The sequence below is a fragment of the Saccostrea echinata genome, unplaced genomic scaffold (genome assembly GCF_033153115.1).
Source record: "Saccostrea echinata isolate AGI-Se365-2 ecotype Australia unplaced genomic scaffold, CSIRO_AGI_Sech_v1 ptg000052l, whole genome shotgun sequence".
Taxonomy (NCBI): domain Eukaryota; kingdom Metazoa; phylum Mollusca; class Bivalvia; order Ostreida; family Ostreidae; genus Saccostrea; species Saccostrea echinata.
The window spans coordinates 12,729,733-12,749,035 of NW_026889801.1; the positions used below are offsets into that span (position 1 = coordinate 12,729,733).

Consider the following 19,303-nt stretch of genomic DNA (forward strand, 5'->3'; position numbering starts at 1 on the left):
AGATGATGGGGAATTTTTCCACATGGAATTTCCAGACATTGTAAGTTAAATAAGACTCATTTAGAATGCTACTGATACAATGTATGAAGATCTGGGAAATGATTTCACAAAAGCCAAATTTCACATTTTATAGTAATTTTTAGAAGAAAATTCGTTCCAAAGATATAAATGTTTCAGTCCTTTATACATGCAATTTATATTCGCCAGGAGTCTGAATTATCAATGCAAATACTCTCGATTGAACACAAGAAAACAATTTCGATTTCGAATTTGATATAGATACATGTTTAAAGAATGAGGTAAAAAATTTCAAATATGTAAGTTATTCATGAATAATTTTGAATGCATATTATTGTCTTTTTATGCATGTCATTAACCAAAACATATCAGTTTTCATAAATGCAAAATGTTCAGCTATGCAACAATGGAAGTTAGAGACGAGAAAACATGTACTCTTGCCATTTGGCTTCACAATGTTAAAAAATACATTTTAATCACTTTCACGGAACTTTTAGTTAATGCAAAAATAATGATACGACAATTATAGGAAGCTTAATTGTTTTTGAATTTTTTTCTGTCAGAGAATGTCAGAAACAATCTATATAGTAATACATTCTTTAAAGCCTTCAACGCAAAGTTTTGCATAAGTCCAGTTTCAGGAACTATTTTTGACGTTATTGTACAGTTATTTCGAGCCCGTCAAAGCACAGACCTTTAAAGATGACATTTGAGCGCAATGACACTATTAAGAAATATGAAGATAACGAACAGTTATCAAGCTCAAAAGACCTTGGTACAATACAAATCGGGAGCAGAGCAAACACAGTCCTCTCGTAAAACATCAGAGGTGAGATCAAGTACCATTGAGGAGTAAGCATCCACTGTCACACCCACCGTGTGCTCCTTGTCATGATCGAGCAAAGGAAAAAATATATATACCAGTCAGTGTGAAAATAATGGCCTAACAATGAAAAACGTCAGTCAGCATTCGATTTAATGATAGATTATATTTACTACTAAAATTAGGTCATTGTATCGACCATAGAAGTTGCTAAATGTTGACTTTAAAGGGAACTATTGATATCCAAGTATCATCAACTTATTTGTCAAAAGCTTGTCTCGTTTTAGAAATTTTTGTACATAGAGTATGCTCTACTGGGAGACATTTGCAGGTAATAATGGTATATTGCTACATAAATGAGGGAAGTGATGATATAAAAGATGAAGTCATTACGTTAATCATAAAGTTTTGTTGTTAGTTTTCCATTCATGTCTTAATAATGATAGGAAATCGTCTTTTATGCTAAGGATGGACTAGAAGAATTCTTTTAGAAAAATCAAAATTAGATATACATGTTTATCAAATTTCATGTCTTTGCCAATAGTCCGATGGAAGAGAGAAAATATGCGGCGAGGTTTCATGCAACAACTACTCAACTTGTAAACTTACAACTTTTAATAAAAGAGTATGTATTGAAACAGGTATGTTATAACTTAGAATATTATGCTTTAGATTTGTGTATGGGGCTTAATTTGTATATTCAGATAACTGCAGAAAGTATTCAAGACGATAATTATTTCGTCTCGAAATGTGATTGCTGGCGGCTCAACTGGATTTGATAAATCTGTATGTGCTGAGGCTGAGTAGAAAAAAAACTACTCATGGTTATATTTTTATTGTGTAACCTACACGGAAAACAACTAAAATGTTATCATTTGTTAAAAAAAAAAATTATAATTATTATTATTTGTTTTATTTTATTTATTTTTTTAAAATATATTTTGTAATGACAGCGCAGTTTTGACAGATGACTGTGTTTGTTTTTCTTTTTTATACCAATCTGTCGCTTTATGAAGATAAATCCATTTGCCTAGTATCTTTAACAAAATAAGTAATAGTCTTTCAGTTGAGCCTATTCGGCTAATATATTTTTAATAACAGGATTGCACAAACCTTTTTTTCTCCGAGACTGTTTCATTATCGCTCGTTCAAATTATTGTTTAAGTGCATCTAAATTATTGAAAATGTCTTTATTAACCGAAATCAAACATTTCCCCCTTTATTTCAAAAATAATTAATTATGGGATTTTCGATTCTACATTGTATTCAGATGAACAAATAATATGAGAATGCATTGTTACTTCTGTGTATATTAATTTTTTTTCCCTGAAGTGCGGACATGTAAACAAAATGCTAAAGATTACTTTTGAAAGTTTTAATACCTAAACAATAAAAATTGATACATACAGTGTATAGGGTGATATGCACTGTCCTATTACATGCCATGTAATATTTGATACTTAAAGTGTAAAGAAATAAAATACAGCTGATAATTTGTAATCTATTACAAAAAAGGTGGAGGGATGAAAAAATATTGCATGCAAGTCAAGATTCAACAATATCACAGGTCTCGATTAACAATTCACATTTATAGACAATGGTACAGAAGTGTACGATATATGTAAAATGTCTTAAGTTTGCAAGATGAAAATTTTGATTGCAATTGCTATGTAAAAAGTAAAATAAAACTAGTGATGCAAATTCACTATGAAAATATGATTTTTGTTAACATAAATTTGTGCCATTTTTAGATGTTTTAATGGATTTCTACTATTTCTGTGTTTTCAAAAACACATTTTAAAAAAAATCCATAATCAGTAATTCTTCTAGATTGCGCAGAACCTCTTCCAAATTTGGTAAACGGAGAGGTAATAACGCAGACGAATAATCCGATATCGGCTACATTTGGCTGCAACACTGGATTCACCGGTGTTGGTTCTAAAAATACCATTCACTGCTCACCAGGAGGAAGATGGACATTGTTATCTTACAGATGTGAGCCGCCAGGTAAGGAATTTGAAACTCTCAAATCAATTTTATGCTAACAGCTCATTAAACGTTTGAATTTCAGGTAGGTTCAATCATCGATCTGTTGCCAGATAGCTCAATTAGTATAGAACACTTGTCTAGAGCTCAGGGGTCCAGGTTCAAATCCTGGTCTGGTCTATTATATTTTTTCTCCCTTGCTGTATTTTTTAGTCTGTTGACCTTCCCTGGGCTTGCAACTGCCAAGGGCAAAAGAATCTGGTTCGGGTTCGGTGTCTTGGGGGGGGGGGGTGAAAACATTGAATGAGGGTGAAATATGACGGCCATGTTTGTTCTCTGTAGGGCAGATATCTTGGCTTGGTGAGTACCTATCTAGAAATTCATATGGCTCGGGTTGAATCTTATTCTGCTCCGTCGCATTTTCCCCATTCCTTTTTTTTTTTCAAATGAGATAATGTACTTGTTTAAATAGACGTTTAGTTTGCAAAATGTCTGTTTGTGTGCATAGGACCTTTGTTAAGCTTTCTTAAGGTCTACAGTCCTTGGATAACTTATGTAGTCTTTGTACAAAATATGATTTAATTAATATTGAGAATACTATACGTTAACTTTACACGAGACAAATTGCAGAAGAAATTTGGCTGAATATTCAAATATTATGATATAGATCGGATTGAATTTTTCTAATTTTGTTTTCATTTTCAGCTCTAACGTTGATTACAATTAATGAGAGCATAAATCGATGGTAAGGTGTCTGTTCGTCTGTTCATCTGATTGACATTCTCTCCACATTTTTATGAGTTGATGGTATCAACTCATGTTATGTGACTTGTTAGGGATTCCCCGATGTATCGAAACTAATCACATTTTCATTTGAGTATTTTGCGTACAGGTTCTAGTATAATATTGGTTTATTTACAATTTTCATGATCTACAGAACAAGAATATGTTTCCTGATATGCTTTGAAGTGTTTATAAACATAAATATTTATTATTAATTTTTTTGGAATTTGTGTCTATCCACGAGAGAAAATAGTGTTAGGGACATGCGGTCAACAAAAGTGACATGTCGTGCCAAAAAAATTTGATTTATAAATAAATAAAAGTTTTATATAATAAGTATTTTGAAAACAGATTTTTAAATAGAATTCACAAAATTGAACATTGTACGTACAAACCAGGTTATTTTTACAAGATTGACGTGCTGATGGTATATAAATAAACTAATTCTTGCGTTGTTATGCTGATGAACAAGAGCAGTTTTCCCGCGTTAGTGATGAATCATCACTGCCTATGTTTGTAAACAAACACTAAATTACTAATCTCAAACGGAAGAAATGAGCTGTACCAGTTGAAAAAAAAAAATTGAAATTAATGTTCTTATTTCTTGTGCAAGCAATAAAATATTTCGATTGCTTCAAGGGTTAGATTTTTTCAGCAGTGGACAACTTTGTGCTCCAATTTCATTAACCCTGTTAAAAACACTGTTGAGAATTCCTGTCTTCCACAATCTAGATCTGCCTCACAGCAAGTTTTAAATACAGCAATGATCACTTAACACACCTGTGATTCTTATCTCATTAATAATTGTCGGCGCTATACTGGAAATTGGTTTCCTTTAATATGTCCAGCTGTGTTTTAATTGCTATGATGCTGGCCATGTGATAAGTGAATTAATAGTACTGAAGGCAATAAATAAAAAAAGAAAAAAAAAAATAAGTGGGTTGTTATTGATAAATTAAATGTGAAATGCAGATTAATAAATGTGAAGAGATCAAGAAATCAAATTAATTCAAGAGTAGATAGATCATGTAAATTGTAAATATCATGCAATTATGATGAATTTAAAGTCTTCAGTCGAAAAAGCCCAAAGAACGGAAATATTAAACGTGCATACATGTACATGTATCAATGAAAGTCAAGTAGTGAATTTCAAGAAAGGCTAAACCGAGAGAAATGATATATAAAATGTGCATATCAATCAAAGTAATGTAGTTATATTTCAAGGGTGACAAAACCAAACGAAATGACACATAAAAATTAACGCTCATTTCAGTTAAAATTTATGTCAAGAAGTTGAATTTCAAGAGTAGCGTAATCAAGAGAATTAAAATATTTTTTGTGCATATCAATGATCATGATAGACAGGGGGTTGAATTTCAAGAGTGGCTAAATCAAGAGAATTGAAATATCATATGTGCATGTAAATTTGAAAGACAAGGAGTTGAATTTCAATAGTAACTAAATCAAGAAAATTGAATTAGGTAATATACATATAAATGAAAGTAAAACAAATGAATTTTAAGACTAGCTTAATCACGAGAATTGGACCATATTGATGTGCATTGAAAATGTCAAATTGTTTGTCAATTTAAGAAAGCAGTGAAAATATCCAATGAGCATGTTCATGAAATAATTCAATTTGTGCTATTTGTAAATAATAATTCCCTACTTGTAATACTATTGTAGGTTTGGCCTATTAATTTGAGATATGTGTGTTTAAAGCTTTTTCTTTTTACCTTTTTTATTTGTTTGTATTTTTTTTTTGTCTATTTAGGAGTTGTTTTAGTTCTGTAACATGATCTTACAACAGTCGTGCCATTTTTCCCTATTTGAAATTTTCTAGTCACTTGATATATAATATTTCTGTCAAATGATACCGAGTGCCCAAAAAACTGTTCTCGGTAGTTTTAATAATGATAGTCTGTGCTCTGTGACCATTTCGATGATGGTATCCTTTAATATTTTGAAAAAATACAAATTACTTTAAATGCAAGCTACATTGTCATTTTACGAAAAATCCCAAAACTAATAAGCATTTTTTGTTTTCTATGTTTAAAGGTTCGATCTCTGATAAATTAATATACATTCCAGTAGATATTAAAAAATAAATAAATAAATATACGTGTTAAAAATACATGATGGAAAAGGTGTAAAAAAAATTATATAATTTTATTTTTCAAAGAAAACGAAAAGAAAAGATTTTAAAGTGATAGTTTTCATCATTGCACATAATATAACATAATTCAAATATGGATTACAGACCTCAACTCATTTAAACATTATATAATCAATACCATCAACTCGTAGTAGTACTTTCAGTACTTTGATTTTTTCAAAGTGCTACTCCTCCTTCAGTTTTGACCTGGTCAGTTGATTTGGTACACTTGAAGCCTAATTTAGAAAGAATTTGGTTTATCGGTTTTTGATTTCAACGGACGTTGTTTACGTTGACATGATACCAAAAATCGAAATTTACGGGATTCTTTTTCAAAATGCTCCTTATCATGCAGTGTTTGTTTTCAATTGAACTTAGTTCACAGCTAGACTATACTTATATCCCCAATTCTTTGTTCCACTTTTCGATTTTAAATGACGTACGGATGTTGTCAAGGGTACATTTGCGTAATTTTTCTTTAAACAACTTGGATTTCAAGAAATCTTGTAAAACAGATTTATATATGAAAGTAAACAATAGTGTTTATTTGCTTTTTTTCCCAATGAACAATATTGTATTGGTTACTGAAATTGACCATAATTCTTGTTTGAATAGAAACTTGTATGTTACAACTACTTTTTGTCCACAGTTGAATAATTAGTTGTTTTGCCTAATGTTTAAACTAATATTATTATGCAAGGTGTAAGTATATAAAAAAAAACATTCAGAACATCTGGAAAAAAAACCTATTCAACGTTCATTAATTTTAAAGTGCATGTGCGTTTAGTTCAAGGGGGATGGAGCAGTTGGGGTGAATGGGGTACGTGCTCTAGGACCTGTGGAAGTGGAACAAAAGACCGATCACGTAGCTGTAATAATCCAAGTCCTATGTACGGCGGAAACTACTGTATTGGAAATTCAATAAACACAATATTGTGCAACACCAACAACTGTCCAAGTAGGTATTTTTTTTAAACAGTCTAATTAAAATCAAATCAAACACGAATTGCGAGGTCAATTGATTTAATTTCTCCGAGATCATTGTCTAGGGATTGCACCGAATAAAAAGGTTACCCTGTCTAGGAACATATTGTATATTAATTTCTGTATAAATATATTAAAGATTTATGTACTGGTATCTGTTATAGATCAATTGCATTTCAAAAGAGTTTTACATACACTACATTTTTTCCATTCAAAGAAATCAATATTTAAGTGCTTCTTATTCTACAATGCCAACGGTAAAAGTCATTCATGATTATGCATGAAGCAAAAATCCATTCATCCCATACATAATGAAAATGTGAAAAAGGGTTCAAAACGTACACTGCAGTGCGTTCAGAAAGCGGTTCTACATATGTTGAAGTGTGTGTTTTAGTTCACGGGGGATGGAGCAGTTGGAATGAATGGGGTACGTGCTCTAAGACCTGTGAAAGTGGAATGAAAGACAGATCACGTGACTGTAATAATCCAAGTCCTATGTATGGTGGGGACTACTGTAATGGAAGTTCAATAGACATAACATTGTGCAACACCAATGACTGTCCAAGTATGTCAATCGTTGAACAGTTTTAATAAACAGATAAAGGTCCTTTTTTTATCTGTGCAATACTGACCATGTGTAAATTTAATTTTAGATTTATGGTTGCCTTCTTAATTGAAAATCATGGAAATAATTTTTAAAATAAATTTGTTTTAGTCGATGGAGGCTGGGGTTCTTGGAGAAGCTGGACATTATGCACCAAAACCTGTGATACTGGGAGCAAGTCCAGAAGCAGAGGCTGTAACAACCCTTACCCTCGAAATGGAGGAGCAGGCTGCAGCGGTGTGTCAAAGCAGTTTACAGTCTGTAACACAGATGAATGCCCAGGTAATTCACAAAATTATAATCAGAATATATTTCATTTACAGTTTGAAATAGCTTTCATTTTGAAAAGATATACTGGTCAAATTAGCGCATTTCTAGTGACTCTAAACAATAAATACCTTTTCATACCATTTATTAAGACAAATGCAGATACTTGATAATATGCTTACATGTAGTAATTATAAGACTTCATATATTTGGGTATTATTTACATTTATATCATTAGATTATAAATGTATTTTGAAGAATTTTTAAGATGAAAGCACTGCAAATCAGTGCACTCAAAAACGGTGATGTATTTTTCTATTTATGACGTAAGCGATCCTAAATAATCATTCTTATTTAATAGGGATGGCAATCGATTAAAGAATTGCTAATCGGTTAACCGCAAGACGTCCCGAACGATTAACCGGTTATCAAAATTCACGTTTTCTTGACAATTGTTTTTCAAGTAGCTCTGTCCATATTTACAAATAGACTCAAATACTTCGACGATAGAAGTGAAAACATTCCATTAGTTTTGATTCTGGATCAGAAAACTACGGGTATATATTTTTTATTTAAATTTCAGTAGACAAGAAAAAATTGAGAAAACCATGAAAAAAGCCTAAAATATCTATGATAATTTTCCAGAGCAGATGTCACACAAGTTCTTTCTGCATTTTCACTATGATAATCAAAACTACATGTGAACTCTATAGCCCTTAATTTACAATGTTTGTTTAATAATGAAATTGGATTGAAAACTGAAAACGACAAACACACCAATTCACAGTGCTCAATGATTCAATTATTATCATTAAAGAATTACAGGACAGTGTAGGTAACGGCATGGTATTTTCATAGTACTAATAAACACTATATATACTGACCAATTACGCAACGGTCTCAATCTGGAGATTCATAATTACATGTACGTCCAAATTAGCTTCGTTAAATCCTAAATGATCATCCTTTGTGCAGAGATTTCTTTTTTAAAATAAATTTAATAAAAATTTGTTCAGTTTAACAAATATTTTATTTTTTCCGATTAACCGATTACATATTTTCTAATCGATTGCCATCGTTCCAAACGAGTAATCGGTTAACCGATTACAAATTGCCATCCCTATTATTTACTCATTAATCTCTTCCTGTTCATACTAAGAATTTTTGTACTTATTGTTCATTTGGTTTACATTTTCTTTAAAATCTAAGTAACTTTTTTTTATCTTATGATACGTTGAAGAGAGAGAGAGAGAGAGAGAGAGAGAGAGGATCAGGGTACATATTGAGTGTTTGAGCCCTGTTCATAACACGATTCTTATTCTTTACTGGATTTTTGAGATTGCTCACAGTTCATTATCTTCATCTTTTACATTCAAAGAACATGGTGACAATAATTAACAGAGCTCAATTTTTATAAATCCTACAATTATATCAAGACCAGGCTCCGGGGCCATAAAACTTAGATGAGCTCACTTTTGATCTCAGTCTCGTTTTTCCCTCATACACAATCCTTTAGTGAAAGTGTGACTGAAATCAAAAGTGAGCTCGTCTAAGGGCAACAACTCTTACCCATGGAAATGCTATTATATAAATGTCAAACAATTTGAATGAAACAACTTGAAGCTAAATTGCAGTATTATGTACATCAATGTTCAATAAATATATATTTCTTCATTACGCCGAACACGTCTTCTCTTTTCCGTTATACATATATTTACATTAAACTCTTTATATATCAGAATATCAAAGTATTTCATATCATGATGAATGTTCTGATAAAGATGCTTTGGGGCATATGTTATTCCAAATAAAACGAGTGAATGACGAGTGTAAGTTCTACAAAACATTGATGCATTTTGTTCTCTGTATTTTCTAGGATGGTGGCGTGGAAGGAGAAAATGAAATGCTTTCGATGACCTCGTGTAATCTCTCTCTGATTAGGAGCTTCTCATTTTACAACAGAATCTACAGAACTTGTTCTTCTAACGTGGCCAAACTAAAAAAAGATCAATAGCATGCAATATTATGATACGTTTTGAATCGAATGCGTACATTGTATTCAAAACAACACATATTGCAAGGGCATATAGTAACAACATCGGATGATTCCTTGGTCTTTATCTTGAACTAAAGAAAGTGTTTGTTTGTTTGTTCTTTAAATAAATATAGACACAAATCTTCTTTGTTATTGCACCCAATGAGACAAATGAACACACCTTAAGCTTTTGCACTTGCATTTGAAAAAGCTACATGTAGCTCGCTTCCCTATATAGATATCGTAATCGCACTCACCTTTGGATGAAGTTCTGCACGTAAACATTGCATCGTTGCATCATTAAATGGCAATCAACTTATCGAAAGATGTTGCTAAATGTGCCCAAAGATCCAGGAGAATGTACGAAAATCATGGTATTTTTTCATAAATAACGTTTCAGAAAAAGAGCATTTATGCTAATTGCTTAACACCACAAGGTAAAATATCATACGTGCTACTTCTATTATTCTGTGTTGCTGCTTTATTATAATAAAATTCAATCTTAATTGATTGCTGAGCACTCATTGATTCTTTTTTTGTCATATATTTGCCCAGATCCATGGGGCGCCTGATTGGTTTACAAAACCCATATCGAATACCACAGTTAGGGATATCAAATTATAATAAGTAAATGAACAATGCATGTATTTGTATCTCTAACCAATCCTTCTCATAATGATAAATTTACAAGATATTTGAATCTCACTTATGTATTAACTCTCTTCTTGTTTGAAACACCTAATGTTTAACAATGTGTGAAATTGTACACAATAATAAAAGCGGTAGTAAAAACTTTTTTGATGAGCGCTTTCTTAACGGTGTCTCTCAGAAAATAGCCTAAATACAACCATGGCTTGTTTAACATCCAGATTCAGACTACATAAGTGGCAAGAAACTAACCGTCGTCCCATAATTTAGCAATAACCAAATCTTAAAAGTTAGAGCAGCAATTGTTCAAAATTTAAGAATGTTTTTAATTAATAACATTGTCACCTGTAATGGACATTGTTTTTTTTTTACCTGTAGTATTAGAAAGATCTGTAGTTCAGAACGAATTTGTATCAGAATTGTCATTACATAAAGAAAGACATTTTCGATTGAAAATGAAATAAGAATTCAATGATCTGATTTCAATATGGATAACTGGTTATGGGGAAAAAGACTTTTAATTCAAGAGCTGATCATAAATACCTTCAAAGGGAATATTATTTACTTATTATATGTTTTTACCTGCATGGCCACTGGTGGCCATAGGTCTTGTTACATGTACTTCTCCATTCCGTTCGTCAGGCAAAGGGTTTTCATTGTGTAATCTCTTTCAACTTCATTTTAAGAATTCCCGCTGGAAGTAGTTGGTATGTGCGCTTACAGTCATCTCTAGTAGCCCTTGGCACCACTAAATGGAAAGACCACTCCAACACTGCGTTTATATGCTTCCATATCAAGCATCCCCTTTGTTATACCACGGAAAGTTTTGTTTTACACACTACAGTTTACTTGAGCAATCGTCCCCTTGTATCTGAAATGTGTAACTAATCATATTTTGACTGATCTTGCTGTGTCCCCTTGGAATCGAAGACAAGAGGGCGAGTAAACTAAAACAATTTTTGTACTATCTGATGATATATATATATATATATATATATATATATATATATATATATATATATATATATATATATATATATATATATATATATATATATATATATATATATATATCCGTGATGTAGCGTTAATCTTAAATATTCAATCAATTAAATCTGGCTTAAATTTAATTCTGTTTTGTTGGATATTGTCAGAAAGAAAGAGAAAGGGATATAGAGAGAGATCGATCCTTTTAACAAAGATTTGATTGACTGTTTCGCATCTCAGACCCAAACATCCATTGTCAAGTGACCTTGCCGCTCTGTCCATGATGATAACCTATCATTGATAATCATAGTTTTAATAATTATGCATACAATAGCATAGTCACATATCCTTGAAGCATGGGCTTGGAGGGTGTTTTGCTATCAGCGAAAATCCTTTGCCTGAGTGTGAAACATGTACTAACGTAAAATATAGGTCGCTACTACGATAGATGCTAATGCAAGGTAAGCACTATAGTAGGAAATCATTTATTTAAAAAAGCAATGAAATTTTATGCTAATCACCGAGCAATGAAATTTTATGCTAATCACCGAACAACTCGGTATGAAATATTTTACGTACTCTTTTGATATAGTGTGTTGTTGTTTCATCATTATGAAATTGCTAAGCAATTACGGTTTAAAGATTCTTTTTATCCAATATTGAGCTCAAATTACGAGCCATTTGATCAGTGCTTCAACATCAATATTGAATACCACGGTTAGGGATAATAAATTAATTTAATGATCAATCCATCTATTTTGAGTTCTATCCAATCTCTATCAAAATCTATCCCTCTCATCACGATGAAGTTACAAGACATTTGACTTATAAATGGTATTTAATAAAACCTCCTTCTTATTTGTAATATTTTTCATGACCGCTCTGAAAGTAAAATCACAGAATGTGAAATGATGCTTTAGGATGTACACAATGATAAAAAGGGGATGTTTTTGTGTGTGTGCTTTCTTAGTAGTATCGCTTAGTAATTGTCTAAACACAGCCACGAGTTGTTTAACACCCAAACCAGACTACATAAGTGGAAAGAAACTCTCCGTCTACCCAATCAAGCTTTTTGACAGGATAGGTCTGAATTTGTGTTTCAAGGAATGCCAGGCTCATGGTGGATGCCTTTCAGCAAACTTTGACCGAAAACACTTAACCTGTCAATTGCTAAGTAGTAAGAAAAGTGACACTAAGCCATTGATAGATGATGTGGATTTTTTTCACATGGAGCTACCAGACATTGTAAGTTAATGATGCCAATTTACACAATGTTACAATGTAAGAAAGCATAATAACAATGTATAAGTTTTGCAGAAAAAAGGAAATTATTTATCAATAGCTAAAATAATCTCGTTCACATATAGGAAAAAGTTTTAGCAGAAAAAATGCTCAAAAGATATGAATGCTAATATTCCTTATACATGTTATACGTGGTACCAATTAATATTATCACCCAGCTGCAATGAACTTTGTTCTCTTACCTGGTATATGAGTTTAAGGTTTGAAATCTTTTAGTATACGTCGAATTTGTATCAGAACTATAACTAATGATAAATATTTTTGATTGAAAATGAAATAAAAATTCTATTATAAGGATTGAACGTAAAATAATTCAAAGCTAATATTATTCATTCGTCTTTTACACGCATGGCCACCGGCTGTCAGAGGCCGTACTAGTTACATGTACATGTTCGAGTGGGCGGATGGAGTGGGGGTACCTCTACACTCTGTTCGTCGGGTAAAGGGTTTTCATTGTGTCATCTGCATCTCTTAAAGTTTAAATTTAACATTTTCGAAACTTTGCACATTGATTGTACACCTGCATAACATCTATCCTTGATTAATTCAGGAAAAAATTAATTATTTCCATTGCTAAAGTTTTTTTAAAAAATAATATTTCATAAACTTAAAATGATCAAATAAATAACATTGAAAGAAGTGATAAGAGAGCACCTTTGAGTTTTTTTCTTCTGGTTTTTCTTTATGCCCCACTTCATTGAACTTTACGTTAGTCAATGTTAAGTTATGATATGACAGTAATAGGACATTTGGTTGTAGGATATTTATTTTTCTTAATTTTGTCTGCAGAATTTAGAAACTAGCTTTATCCTTCAAAGTGTACCATGCAATTACAAGTGTGTTTTATCCAGACTTCAAAACTATTATCTTATGACGTTCTGCAGATTTTGTACCAGTCGATCAAAAGGTAAACCTTGAAATTTAGGGTTTGAAAAGATTAATTCCATAGTCTTTCACACAAAAGATGAGAGACAAAAAAAAAAAAAAAAAAAAAAAAAAAAAAAAAAATAAAAAAAAAAAATAAAAAAAAAAATTAAAGAATCAAAATTAAATATAACATGTGATTATCAAATTTTTCTCATTTTCCAATAGCCTGATGGAAAAAAGAAGATGTGTGGCGAGGTTTCATGCAACAATTACTCAACTTGTATAATCACAACTTTTAATAAAAGCGTTTGTATAAAAACAGGTATGTTAACTTCTCAATTTATGCTTGTTTACAAATTTTCAAGCACCATAGAATATCAAATATTCAGTTTACTGTAAAATATATTCAGAGTGATTTTCAAAAACGATTATTTATTTGCCACACAGTGTGAACACTGGCTGCTCATCTCGTTTGTGCTGGGTTGAAAAAATTAACTTCGTGCGATTATTTTTATCTTAATCTTTTTCATAATCCCCATCCACAAGCAATTAATATTTTTTTTTATCTTAGATTTCTTCATATTTTGAACGCACGTCCTAAACAAGATACTGTGTATTACGACAGAATTTGCCAGTTGCAACAACGTTTTATACATGCATCTGTCATGTACTTTTAATGAAATTAATAGGAATAGTCTCCAGTTTTACCCACTTGAATGATCGTGGAGTGCAATTACATTTTTCTTATATTGATACTATTTTATTAAACCTTTCAAAATTGCACGTTAATTGTTGAAAGTTTTGTTAATTGCCGAAATCAAACATTTTTTTATTTGCAAAATAATTCACTATTTTGAGAATTTTGATCTGATGTTGTATATAGAGGACAAATGATTTAATTTGATAAGTGAGGGATAAAATAAATGTGAGAGAGTTCATGAATTGCGCTCTTATAGTTAAAAACTAAGGATGAAAATGATTGCATGCATGCAACTTTAATTGAACAGTCAGGTAATCACTGCCCCGCAGGACCTGACATGTCTTGTTACTTGATTCTTTTTACACATAGGGTCATCATGACCTTTCCTTGGTGCCAGCTTTACAATAGACAACAGCTGTATAATTTTCATTACATTTATTAAAAGACTTGAACAAAAACATAGACAATCTTGCATTACTCATAACTATGATGGACATCAGGGAATTGGCATTAAATGGCCGCATTGCATAAATGTACAATCAAAAAATAGGGTCCAGGAGGGATAGCTGGCATACCGACTAATAAGTACCGGGCAAAACCAGTGGCCCTGTGTTGGTCACAGATGCCCGAGATCCCAAATTTAGGTACTAGACATTAGGGACCGAGAGATTTGCGAGCACATCTGTATACCCTGCTTCCGGTGATTGCTTCTGGTCAGCAGTACTTTTACACCCAAGTACTCCAGTACTAAGCCTCCCCTCCTGTTACAAGAGGTGGAGGGGGCCCCAGGCCTGCAGACTTGGCTACGACCCCAATCGAAAACTTTTTACTTGTCTTTTTACTTGACTTTTATTACACATTGCCATAGGTTGGATACTTTGTAGACAACCTGTCTACCCAACAATAAAGGAATTGATTGACTGATGTTCTGGGAAGGACAGGTGATGGATGAGTCTAAAATCTCCATCTTTTTTGGGGACAAGTCCTAATGGTGAGATTTGAAGGGATGGGAATGGCGGGTATTCAAATGGTCCCCCTACCCTCTGGAGCAGGAGTTCTTTATGTATTTTGTGTTCCACTATACTGGGGTTTACTATAGCACTTTTAAAATTTTTTGATTCCCTGTAAATTCTTGGGCCATTGTACTGGAGTTGAAAACCATGTAGGAAACCGTTTATGAGAAAAGATTTAGCACTGTAACCTTGTAGATAAGCAGACAAATTGTAGACATCAATTGGAGTTTTTCCTAAACTGTTGATATCCTCGTTAGAATTGAGTATTTCTATTCCTGCATTTGATCGAGGGGTGTGATCCGCCACATGAATTGCACGAGTGGACAAACCCGAGATGTTGCTCGACGTCTCCTCGTCTTGGCCCTCCAGACGTCCTGTGGGTTCGTATTCGTAAGCCTCATGGGTTGATTCCGCCACCGTTACTGTGGCTGGGGACGTTGATGTTGCAATACTGGTCCGGTTTCCCCTAAGTCGTGGTCTTGTGTTGGTGGGATGTCCCGCCTCGTGTGTGGTCCGCTTGGATCTCCTTCCTCGCCCTCTGCCCGGCGAAACAAAATTACGATCGCGCTCCTTTCTAGAGCGTGAGGTGATCGTCTGTCTAACTGGCGGCATAGCTGAGACCAGGTAGCGTGTAAAATTGGTTTGACTTCCTTCGGATGATTGCGATAATAATTTTGATGTGGATCTCCTGCCTCACCCTGTTGCTGGATGGCGGGAAAAGGAAGTGCTACCTAATTAATCAACTCGTACCAATATGAGTCTTTTTCCTTTTGGATTATAACCAATTCGTTCCACTATTAGTTTTAAAAATATTGTAATGTGCTTCCGTCAATTAAATGAGATTAATTTGGTATAAGGGCAAATTAATCTGCCTTAATTTCATACATATCACAATTTATAATTACACACGAGTGTCAGTGGTATTATACACTAAATGTCTTTTATTTGCTGAAATCTTTAAGTAATATATCAAAATTTAAAACTATTCAAAACCAAAATAATGCAAATACATTTTGAAGTAGGTTTGACTTTTGTGGACATTTATTATTAACCTATAACTATATCCCTTTTCTTGAAAAAGTTTTACCACACTGTATTTACAAAAACAGCAGCTGGTTATCGTGATCCATAGTTAATCATTCTCCTAGACTGTGCAGAGTCTCTTCCAAATTTGACAAACGGAAAGGCAATTATTCGGACGAATAATCCGATATCGGCTACATTTGGCTGCAACACTGGATTCACTGGTGTTGGTTCTACAAATACCATTAACTGCGCACCTGGAGGAAGATGGACATTGTTATCTTACAGATGTGAGCCCCCAGGTGAGGAATGAACTTGGAATTGTCTAATCAATAATGATAGCTAATTAATTTCGATTTCACTGTAATCAGTATTAGACTTTCCCAATGCTCCTATAAAAAGGACAATATATTAGTCAACATCCATTTATTTAGAAAATTTTTAAAACTGTGTTCCATCATTGTTAATCGGTCTCTAAAGGCTTAAAGTTCTTCGAAAATTTTATATAATGTAACATATAACAATATAATTAAAATTAAGAATACAATAAGCTTGTAAGCGCTGAATTGTAAATAGAATTGGTTAGGGATTTTAACAATTTTGAAGTATTGTACTCATATTTAATTGATAAAATTTTGTTGAAGTTCAAAGGATCTAGGGAATCATCCATTCTTTTCTGTGTGAATTTTTATTATGATAATAATCAAATTAAATATAAACGACCAAAAATGAGCTCATAGTGCAAGCTTTATTACTAATGATATTTTATAAACTCCCGGCACTCCAAAATTTATTTCAAATTTCTGTTCACAAGACAGGAAAATATAAGATTTTGAAAAAAAAACAAACCAATACAGTTATATTGATGCAATATCTGAAAGTACTAAACTAAAAGCGAAATATTTCATATTTTGATAATTCAATATTTTGATAAATTAGTTAAAACTTGTTTAGTCTCGAAACCTTGGCTGGACTATACAGCATTCCGAATCAAACATCACTTCAAAAATGTTATTTACTGATCATGAAATGGACTAAAAGTTAATATCGTAATAGACAAGACTTAATTCGGAATACACAACATCCAGATTAGACAATTTTTATTGTAATAACCTAACGTGGTGCCTCTAATAATGTATGTCAGCATATTTAAAGTCTGAATTTATAGTTCACGGAGGCTGGAGTAGTTGGAGTGGATGGAATACGTGCTCTAAGACATGTGGGAGTGGAACAAAAGTCCGATCACGTAGCTGTAATAATCCAAGTCCAATATACGGAGGGAACTACTGCACCGGAAGTTCAATAAACACAGCATTGTGCAGCACGAACAGCTGTCCAAGTAGGCCATTTTTGTAATAGTCGAAAGATATGCACTATACATTTTTTTTCATGCAGACTGGTCAGCATTTGGTGCATGTTATTCTACAACCATCCAATCACGATTTAAAATTTAGCGTCATTATTATAATATATCAATTCTCATGCATACATATTTATAGTCTCTAAAATAAGACCTGGTATTTATGTTCTCCTTAGAGCCGCCAAGAAAAGAATATTTGAAATATTTCAGGAAAAAAAATACAACTTGACTAAGCGATCATACTTTAATATAATATACCTTGATATATTTTGGTTATTACTAATAAATTCTGTAAGTTGTTTTGGTCTGACGGGTGGATTTCCTTGAGAGGTGGATAGATCATTGACGGATAATGTACGTCAATATTTAAATATTGTGCCATCAACCTTTATTAGCAAATACCTGATATAACTTGAATTCATCCCGGTGTATTTATTTGTAAAAAATTCGATGCCTCAATAAAAAAGTTTGATAAATAGTCATTTAGCTTAGAATAAATGATGTGTATCTTAATGGCTTCATGTACCTAAACTCCCCCCCCCCCCCCAAATTCATTGTGAAATACTATTGCAGTGTCGTCTAAAATTAAATATTAAAGTTCATTCGTTATATACCAATATTTACAAAGATGCATAATATTTAATATATAAGTAATAATATCTTTTAATTATTATGATAATTTTCAGTAACTATGTTAATTGATGTATAATGGACAATCGAATATTGTTTATCGGCAATAGAAGAAATTTAAAACAAAAATATATATATATATATATATTAGCCGAAAATTGTGAAAGAAATATAGAATATAAATATATATGTAATATCTACATGGTCTAGCTCGTGAATATTTATTTCAGAAAGAAAATCGTGAACGTTATTTTGATCATTAATTGGTTTCAGTTGATGGGGGCTGGAGCTCTTGGGGAGGCTGGTCATCCTGCTCAAAAACCTGTGATACTGGGAGCAAGTCTAGAAGCAGAAGCTGTAGCAACCCTTACCCCCAGTATGGAGGGGCCGGCTGCAGTGGCTCGTCACAGGAGAGTACGAACTGTTTCAAAGAGGAATGTGGTAATTCGCATAATGATGAATTTAGAGTTATATCTTCAGTTCATCTCTATCTCTATTTGTAAAGGTTTACGGAACAGTCATTCAACTTTTTCAGTGGCTCTAGAGAATAATGTTTACATTTAGATGCGTATAGCAAGATCTAGAAAAATGTTATTTGCAAATATTTACATTTGCCAATGTTTAATTTTCCTTATATGGCAATGTTAATTAAACTGGCATTCAATTTGCAATGACATGAAGTTGGTCATGTGATCAGACTTTCTTGCGTATGGAAAGTAAATCGCACTAGACTTTTGGAAAGTCTATACTGTGACGTCACATGACATCGTACATGTATGTTATGTTGGATTTCCATAACAAAGTCTAAATAGTGCATTTTTTCTTTGTAACATGAATAAAAATAAAAATTATAAATATAAGAAATAAACTAGAGCGAGCTCGTTGCAAAGCAACGAATAGGTCTTCCGTTGGAGCTGCGGAAGGAATAAGTGACCTTGAGTCAAGGTCATGCCACATTCTATGTAAGCAATCTTGTAACTTACAATATTTCGCTAGGAAAAACTGTAAAGGAATTTACGTGACCTTGAACATTCCAAATGACCTTGTGTCAAGCCATGACACACTCTCGTCATAAAACCCAATCTGTGTGTTACCGACTTGAAAAGTTCACAGTGACA

General features: G+C 32.6%; 2 protein-coding genes across 2 annotated transcripts; both read left to right on the forward strand.

Annotated features, from left to right (window-relative positions):
* Positions 1-736: 736 nt before the first annotated feature.
* Positions 737-9,634, forward strand: LOC133204230 (thrombospondin-2-like). The gene is made up of 7 exons (XM_061339972.1): positions 737-847; positions 1,386-1,482; positions 2,672-2,848; positions 6,553-6,723; positions 7,144-7,325; positions 7,465-7,635; positions 9,497-9,634. Exons 1-7 carry the CDS (start codon positions 737-739, stop codon positions 9,632-9,634), a joined length of 1,047 nt encoding a protein of 348 aa, XP_061195956.1.
* Positions 9,635-12,220: 2,586 nt separating this feature from the next.
* Positions 12,221-18,688, forward strand: LOC133204231 (thrombospondin-2-like). Its single transcript, XM_061339974.1, has 5 exons — positions 12,221-12,535; positions 13,685-13,781; positions 16,321-16,497; positions 17,364-17,534; positions 18,459-18,688. Exons 1-5 carry the CDS (start codon positions 12,221-12,223, stop codon positions 18,686-18,688), a joined length of 990 nt encoding a protein of 329 aa, XP_061195958.1.
* Positions 18,689-19,303: the final 615 nt, after the last annotated feature.